This window comes from Cryptomeria japonica, chromosome 5 (genome assembly GCF_030272615.1).
Source record: "Cryptomeria japonica chromosome 5, Sugi_1.0, whole genome shotgun sequence".
Classification (NCBI taxonomy): domain Eukaryota; kingdom Viridiplantae; phylum Streptophyta; class Pinopsida; order Cupressales; family Cupressaceae; genus Cryptomeria; species Cryptomeria japonica.
Window position 1 is genome coordinate 852,566,091 of NC_081409.1, and position 9,248 is coordinate 852,575,338.

The window sequence follows — 9,248 nt, forward strand, 5'->3', positions numbered from 1 at the left end:
GACAATATAAAGTGGACCTATAACCCATATATGACCCATAAACACAAAAAAAAATGAATTAAATGCCCAAATAAGGCCTTTGACCAAGTTGACCAATCTTGGTTGCCTTTGGGCTTATTACATAGAAAAATTGCTCAAACACAAATGTAAAGTATTAAATAGGACCTAGCCATAAAAGGCCCATCCTAACACATTATTTGACACCTTACAACATATGTGGAAGAAGGTAAACTCCTTTGTGGTGCCCTTGCACCATACTCCCCGGGTTGAAGGAACTTCAGTCCCTTGAGTGGCTAACCGGGTGATGGTAGTCCCATGCTTAATGACATCATTTTTAGACATCCAAGTGGCCTCAGAATCAGGGAGGCCCTTCCACTTATCAGATACTCCTTGTAGCCTCCTTTCCTAGTTTATTTGATCACCTTAGTATCTAGAATACTATCCAACTCCAATGGTTTGCTAGGTGGCAAATCTTTCACCCAATCTACACCATCCTCCACAAGAGATGGACCAGGTGTAGCATCCTCCAAGGAACCTTTGAATGCTGTCAAATCACATATGTTGAAGATGGGAGAGATCCCCAAATCTGGTGGAAGTTCAACTTCATAAGCATTATTTCCAAACTTATGCACTATCCGGAGTGGTCCTATATTCTTCATGAGTAGTTTAGAGGGTTGGCCCTTAGGGAGCCTTTCTTTTCTAAGGTAGGCCATTACCAAATCCCCTACATTGAATTGAACATCCCGCCTCTTCATATCTACTCTGAGTTTATATTTATCAGCACTTTGTTGGAGAGTGGCCTTGACTTGATCATGAATTTCTTTCGTAGTGAGAGCAAAGTCCTCACCTTGTGCACTCCTCTTTTCCATACCTCCAAGGTCTCTTAGTTCAAGAATCCCTCTAGGATGTAAACCATACACAATCTCAAATGGGCTCTTACCTGTACTTCTATTGATGGAATCATTGTATGCATATTCAACCTGTCCAATCACCAAATCCCAACACTGTCCATGTTGCTTGGTAAGACACCTAAGCAAATTTCCAAGAGATCTATTAACCACCTCAGTTTGGCCATCAATATGAGGATGGTATGCTGAAGAGAATGACAAATTAGTACCCAACTTTTTCCAAAGAGTCCTCCAGAAATGACCCACAAACTTAGAATCTCTATCAGTGACAATATTGAGAGGTAGACCATGAATCCTCACAACTTCTTTGAAAAATAGACCTGCAATATGAGATGCATCATTGGTGCACTTACATGGCACAAAATGAGCCATTTTGCTGAACCTATCAACAACTACAAACACACTATCAAATCCCTTAGGAGTTTTTGGCAAACCAAGTACAAAATCCATACTAAGGCTTTCCCAAGGCCTAGTAGGAACCGGTAAAGGTTGATACAATCCAGCATTAGTAGAAACACCTTTTGCCCTTTGAAAAATAGGACAAAATTCCACAAAATTTCTCACCTCTGATTGCATCTTAGGCCAAAAATAAAATCTTGATACCTGCTCCAAAGTTTTGTCCAAACCAAAATGGCCTCCAAGACTACCATTGTGCTTTTCCCGGATGATATTCTCCCTCATAGAACATTGAGGAATACATAGTTGATGCCCTTTAAAGAGCAAACTATCCTGCAACATGAAGTCAGCAAACTCAACATGACAAGAATCAACAAATTTAGAACATACATCATATGCATCTTTGAAATCATTATCATCCTTATACATGGATTTGAGAGAATCAACACCAACACTCTGCCATTGGATCTCTTAAATAGTAAGTGTTCTCCTACTCAAGGAATTAGCAACCTTATTAGACACACCCTTTTTATGTTTGATTGTAAAGGTATAAGGTTGGATTTTCTCAACCCACTTAATATGCCTTTGATTCAACTTCTCCTGTCCATTAAGAAAACTCAATGCATGGTTGTCAGTATAAACAATGAACTCCTTAGGAAGAAGGTAATGACACAACTTTTTGAGTGCTTTCACCATAGCATAGAGTTCCAAATCATAAGTAGAATACCTTTTCTTTGCCTCATTCAACTTCTCTGAAAAGAATGCAATTGGATGGCCTTCTTGACTAAGGACTGCACCTATAGCCAGCTTGCTTGCATCACATTCAACTGTAAAAAGCTAATCAAAATTAGGTAGCCTCAAGGTAGGAAGTGCAGCAACCTTCCTTTTCAATACCTTAAAGCTTTGGGATGCTCTCTCTATCCATTCAAACGTGCACTTGATTCCTCCTTTAATAGTGTCAAGAATTGGTGCACAAATATGACTAAATCCCTTTATGAACTTTCTATAAAAAGAAGCCAATCCATGAAAGCTCCTAACATCACCTACTGTCCTAGGTGTAGGCCAATTAACAATAGCCTCAACCTTTGAAGGATCCATTTTTAAACATCCTTGAGAAACCACAAAGCCTAGATACACCAATTCAGTTTTCATGAATTCACACTTTTTAAGATTGATTACCAGTTTCTCCTCATGAAGCTTCATCAAAACCTGATCCAAATGCTTCAAATGCTCTTCCTTGGACCTACTAAACACTAGGATGTCATCAAGATAGACAATAATAAACTTTCCAATGAATTCAACCAATACTTCATTCATGAGGTGCATAAAAGTACTAGGTGCATTTGTAAGCCCAAAGGGCATCACCAACCACTCATACAAGCCCTCATTTGTCTTAAAGGCTGTCTTCCACTCATCACCAAGTCTGATTCAGATCTGATGGTAACTTGATTTCAAATCAATTTTAGAAAAGTAGCATGCTCCTCCAAGATAGTCCATTAGGTCCTCAATTTTAGGCATAGGGAACCGGTATCTGATAGTGATCTTGTTGATGGCCCTGGAATCAGTGCACATCCTCCATGTTCCATCCTTTTTAGGTGCTAATACAGTAGGTACAGCACATGGGCTCAAACTTTTCCTAATCAACCCTTTATCCAATAAATATTGCACTTGTCTTGCTATCTCTTCATTTTGTTTAGGAGTCATCTTATAGGCAGCTTTGTTAGGCAAGGTTGCACCAGGAATCAAATCAATTTGATGGCTGATATCTTTGATAGGAGGCAAATTAGCAGGCATATCTTTGGCCACAACCCCTTCATATCTATCCAACATGGTTTGAACTTCTCTAGGAACTTCACTTTTTGCACCTTTCTCTTGTTGAGACTTATCCTTGGGATTCAAAACCAAAGCATAACCTTGGGTTTCCTCTTGCTTGAGGGCATCTAAAAACTCTTTCCCATTAACCATCATGACACTTGGACTAACAATTTTCTCTCCCCCTTGATCAGCTAATGGTTCCATCCTAAATGGTCTTCCATTCTTGGTGATTACATACACATTTGTCTCCCCATCATGTTGGGCTTTAACATCATATTGCCATGGGCGGCCTAACAACAAGTGATAGGCATCCATAGGAAGGATATCACATAAGACTCTATCCTTATAGTCTCCCATTTCAAATTCTACCCAAGCTTGTTCATCTACCACTACATGTTGCGCCTTGTTAAGCCATGACACCCTATAAGGACTCCCATGTGGCAATCTTTTCAATTTCAACTTCTCAACCATTTCCAAAGCAACAATATTTTCAGTAGAACCTGAATCTACAGTGCCCTTACATACTTTACCATGAGATAGGCAAGTGGTCTTGAAGAGTGACTTCCTTTGTGGTGGCTCCTTGTGTTGGGGTACCTTCAACAATGTCCTCCTTAGCATAAGACTTTCTCCTTCCAAAGTAGTACCAAAATTCCCCATGGGTGAATTGACACTATGTCCATCATCTTCTTGTACAAGTTGAGTTCTCCTATCAGGTCCATGTGAACTAGAAGCCTTCTTAGGGCACCTACTCATAGTATGTCCCACTTGATTGCAATTGTAGCATCTGCCTGTGAAAACACTAGGACCTCTTCCTCCTTGATTTCCTTGTCTACCCCTTCCAAAGGGTCTTCTTCCTCCTCTAAAGCCTCCATTCCTATTACCAAAGTCTCCATTGGACTCTTGCTGATTTGAATCTCCATTTTTGAAAGGTGTGTTTCTTCCTCCAAAGCCACCTCTACCTCTGAAATTTCTACCTCCTCTTCCTCTATTGTTTTGTTCTCCTTTCCTTCTAATCTTATCTTCCACTCTCAATGCCAATTGAAAGCATTTATGCATGGTATCAGGTGCCAAGATGCTGATCTCATCTTGTATGTTTTGCCTTAACCCATTCAAGTACCTAGCCACCTTCTCTGCCTCTTCTTCATGCTTCCTTGATCTGAGACTTAGTTTATGAAACTCCTCAGTATAGGCATTCACATCCAACTCCCTTTGTCTAAGATTTTATAGCCTCTTATATATCTAGACCTCATAGTCAATGGGCAAGAATTGCTCTTTGATTTTATTCTTCATCCTCTCCCAAGAAGTTATCTTCTTCTTCCCTTCATTCGTTCTTTCTTCTTGCACTACTGTCCACCATAGCAAGGCTGACCCTTTGAGTCTAGACTTTGCCAAACTCACTCTCTTCTCCTCAGGAACTTCCTTGTATTCAAAATGGTTATTGAGTGCTTCAATCCAATCAAGCACCTCTTCTCCATTCAGGCTACCACCATAGGTAGGTAAACTCTCCACATTATCTCTATTCACTGACTTCAAAGAATTTAGGAACATCTTCTGATTAGGTGCCAACTTCTCCATTTCTTTGGCATCTTCATCAATCTCTTCCTCTGACTCATCTTCATCGGCCTTGCCTTTCTCCTTAGACTGCTCGGCCTCTTTGAGTTTCTCTTCAAGTAACTCCTCTACCAACTTTTTGATGGCTTCAGAATTCATTGCCTTAGGAGGCATGGTGTCCTCTTCTTCTTCAAAGACTTCTATGTCTGACATACCCTTTTCCACCTTTGGTATGGCTCTGATACCAATATGATGCAGAGGAATAAGGCAAAATGAGTAGCTTGTCTTGGTTTCTTCTCAAGGGTTTACAAATGGCACCATCCAATGGTCCAATCTCCAAGACCTTCCAAAGGCCTTTCAAGCTTGTCTCTGATCCTTCCCAAGGATCCCCACAACACTAACAACTTGAATCAAATGAGGAGTTTCCCAATCACAACTCCAACTACCCTTCTTTACCAAGCCTACTCACTACACCAAACCCTCTACCAAGTGGATTTTTGAAAAACGGTGATTGTAGACATATCTATGGATTTTTTGAATGTTTGGGATGAAAAATGAAAGGTTTATAAACATTCAAACCAACCCTTTCAACCCCTGATCAGAAAATGCCCTTAGCAACCTAGTGGACAGGGCTACAAGAAATTAGGCCTAGTTTTGCTGTTTTTTTGACTTCATTGGAATTTTACCTGAACAATCCCAAAAAAAATTGGATATTCTAATACCCTTTTGGAAGAATCAAAGGATTCCAAAGAATTGCATCTGATTTTGGTCAGAAAGTATCTTAACCCCAATATGGCCTATTTGCCCTTCCCTAGGTGGTATGGGGTATTCGTTATGAAAAACTTCACCAGTTAAAATGGATTGCAATAAAACCTTTTGGAAAAGGTTTACACATGTTTATGGGTTGCTTTAATGCCAACTTGAGTCACCGTTTGGTCCACCTTCATTGCATTACACACCCTTTTACCCCTACATAGACTTGTCACATAGAGAATGCCAAGTCTAGGGCATCATCTTAAAAATAGAATATCACACTCCCTGCTCTCAAAACCAAGTGAAACAATTAGTATACATTTTATTTCATCATTCCCCAAAGTTTCAGATTTTTCCCATGGTGGAATGATGAAATATGGCTCTTTTTGCATCCAATCCCTAGGTTCTAGGGCTTTTCCCAGGCAGTGGTGATATAAATTCAATAACTTCTTTATTCTGATGTTTCAGAAGCCCACAATAGAATAAAATGAAAGATAAAATATAGGAGCACATTTCCCATTAGTTCAGACCATGAATAGATCCGTACAATTCCGTACAAAACTAAAAGAATAGCAAAAATGCAGTAAAATGACAGTTTTTTGATAGTTTGAAAGCAAGAATTCTTCTTCTTCAACTCTAAATGAGTCATAGTGAGTTCCAAAGGCTTATATGATGTCTTGGAACAAGTTACAACCTCCTCCAATAGTTAAGAACAACCTTTTAACCATTGGAAACCACTTTTTGAATAGTGTGTCAATGTTGTCTAATGCAACATGACAACTTTTGACAACAAAGCAAAACATGAAACATGCCTTCATGATGACAACATAAAGTGGACCTATAACCCATATATGACCCATACAGAAAAAAAAACATGAATTAAATGCCCAAATAAGGCCTTTGACCAAGTTGACCAATCTTGGTTGCCTTTGGGCTTATTACATAGAAAAATTGCTCAAACACAAATGTAAAGTATTAAATAGGACCTAGCCATCAAAGGCCCATCCTAACACATTATTGGACACCTTAAAACATATGTGGAAGAAGGTAAACTCCTTTGTGGTTCCCTTGCACCAATTTGTCTATTTGAACATTTTGATTTCTAACACTTTTAATGATACATACTTTAATTTTTTAGAATTTTAAAGTGTTTGTTTCATATATTATATATTGGTGTATATATTGGGTCTCAGTGGTTTGCATTTGTCTATTTGAAAATTTTAATTTCTAACTCTTTTAATGAGGAAAAAAAAGAGATTAGAATTTTAAAGTTAAAAAAATGGGGATAATATTCTTACCTTTTGCTGTTTGCAAAATTTCTTGTGTTTCTTTTATTGGGTACTAACTCAGCAAGGGTGAGAAAATCTCATCCCTCTCCCTATTTTTGTAACCTATGCGAGGCAAAACCAGTTGATCCAGATGACCATAGGTTTCCCATCAAAAGATTGAAATCTGTTACCCACAGTTTTGCATAGGAGTTCGATATGATGTAGCTGTATTTTCAGGCATGATGTTCTCCATCTTCATCTCATAAATTGCTATCGACAGTACAAATCAGACCTTTCTTAGGTCCAACCGCTAGTATATAGCAAATATTGTTTATAAAATACAACTTGGATACTTATTAATTTGTTTCTCCACACATCTTCATTGCATATATTTGGCAAATGGATAGCATTAGAGAAAAACATAGAACTTACTTTAAAGATCATTGGAAATGAACTCGAGTTACACTATTGTAAGAGTTTCCTAAACTCTCACTATTCAAACTTCACAGGACTTGCAGTTTTAGAAGCAGTAGTCACTGAAACTAAATTCTACAACTTCAAATACACCTCAACATATCAATATTTTTCATAATACAATCTCAATGCATAAGCTTAGGGAGCAACAATGCTCTGATACCATGTTGAAAATGGTATATATATATATATATATATATATATATATATATATATATATATATATGTAGATATATGTATATATATATGTAGATATATGTATATATATATGTATTTATGTATATATATATGTATATATATATATGTATGTGTGTGTATATATGTGTGTGTGTGTGTGTGTGTGTGTCTATCGAATGCGAAGGTGAAAATGTTGTAAGTTTCAATTTGAACAAAGTTCGTTCCGGCCCAGCTATGCACACAATTTACATATGTAAGTGGGTTCAAATCCATAGTTCGAAAGGTTAGTTCTACACTTGTTCCATTGAACTGAAACATAGACATGAGATTTATTTCTAAAGGAATGTTTCTTCCACATTACATAAGGACGTACTCATTCGACAAATAAAATTTTGACATCCTACACAGCAACTAAATAGCTTTATTTGTTTATTTAATTATAGACATTTACTTTAATATCTTTGTAAGTTTCAGGTTTGTGTGTCTTGCTTGATTATTAAGTGGAGATTTAGCTTAATTATTATGAAAGACATACATAATAATATATAGTGACAATAGAATGAAGTCAATATAATTGATCCGTCAGTGATAGGCCATATAATTGAGCAATCGCTCAGGGCAAAGGGCAAATGTAGGAATTGTTAATAAATTATACACCACGCTATCCACAAATATTAATTATTGGATTCTGGAAGAGAACAAGTTAATCGATAAGGAAGAGCTTGTGTTATTTTGAAGGTATAAATGTGAGGACATCCCTTGTCAAATGTGTAGAATTTTGAACTTGACCTAACAAAACTCCATGAGCACTTGGAGTGGATGCAGGGTTACAATTAGTCATATTAAATTTCTTTAGCATATCTTGTGCATACTTTGTTTGACAAATGAAAATCGCATCCTTACTTTGATAAACCTCCATTCCTAGAAAATATTTCATCAGACCAAGATCTTTCATCTCAAATTCTTTCATCATAGCAGCTTTGAATTCATCTTTCATCTTAGAACTACTACCCATATACAAAAGATCATCAACATACAAACTTATGATGAGGATATCAGTACCTTCTTGTTTGTAGTATAGGGTAGGATCACTCTTACTTCTCTGGAAGCCATTCTCCTGAAAGTATCCATCAATCCTGGCATACCATGCTCTTGGTGCTTGCTTGAGGCCATTCAAAGCCTTCTTTAACCTATCCACTTGATGCTCTTTTCCTTCCACTTCAAAACCTTGTGGCTGCTCCACATATACTTCCTCTTCTAAGTACCCATTCAAGAAGGCACTTTTCACATCCATATGATGTATGCTCCACTTCTTCTGAGTTGCTAATGAAATCAACATTCTTATGGTCTCTTGTCTTGCTACTGGTGAAATGTCTCTTCATAGTCAATTCCATACTTCTGTGTGAAGCCTTTAGCAACTAATCTTGTCTTATGTCTTTCAACACTCCCATCACTATTAAACTTGGTCTTGTAGACCCATTTGGTGCCAATCCTTTTTTAATCATGTGGAAGTTCTCTTAACTCTCAAGTGTCATTCCTGTGAATGAAATCCATCTCTTCTTCCATGGCTTTCACCCAAACCTCATTAGTACATGCATCTTCAAAACATGATGGTTCAAAATCAGCCTTGGCTAATAAAGCAAAATTCACTGTCTCACCTATTGGGTTTTCTTCATGTACTTGATTTCCACTCTTCTAGTAGATATCACTCAATCTCCTTACCTTCCTTGTAGAACTTGGAGAAGAAGCTGGACTTGAAATTGGTACTAAAGAACTTGATGAAGGATTGCTTGGTGGAGTTAAACCACTGGATATCGAAACATTAGTCGGTTGCTCATGATCAATATCAACAATTATATCATCATTCAAATCAGATTTTGGCTTCTCAACATGGCCTTTTTGATGA

The 9,248-nt window shown here is 37.5% G+C and overlaps 1 protein-coding gene across 1 annotated transcript; it reads right to left on the minus strand.

Moving 5' to 3' along the window:
* Positions 1-4,358: 4,358 nt before the first annotated feature.
* On the minus strand, positions 4,359-4,883 carry LOC131876228 (uncharacterized). Its single transcript, XM_059221107.1, has one exon. The coding sequence runs from the start codon at positions 4,881-4,883 to the stop codon at positions 4,359-4,361; it is 525 nt and encodes a 174-aa protein (XP_059077090.1).
* Positions 4,884-9,248: the final 4,365 nt, after the last annotated feature.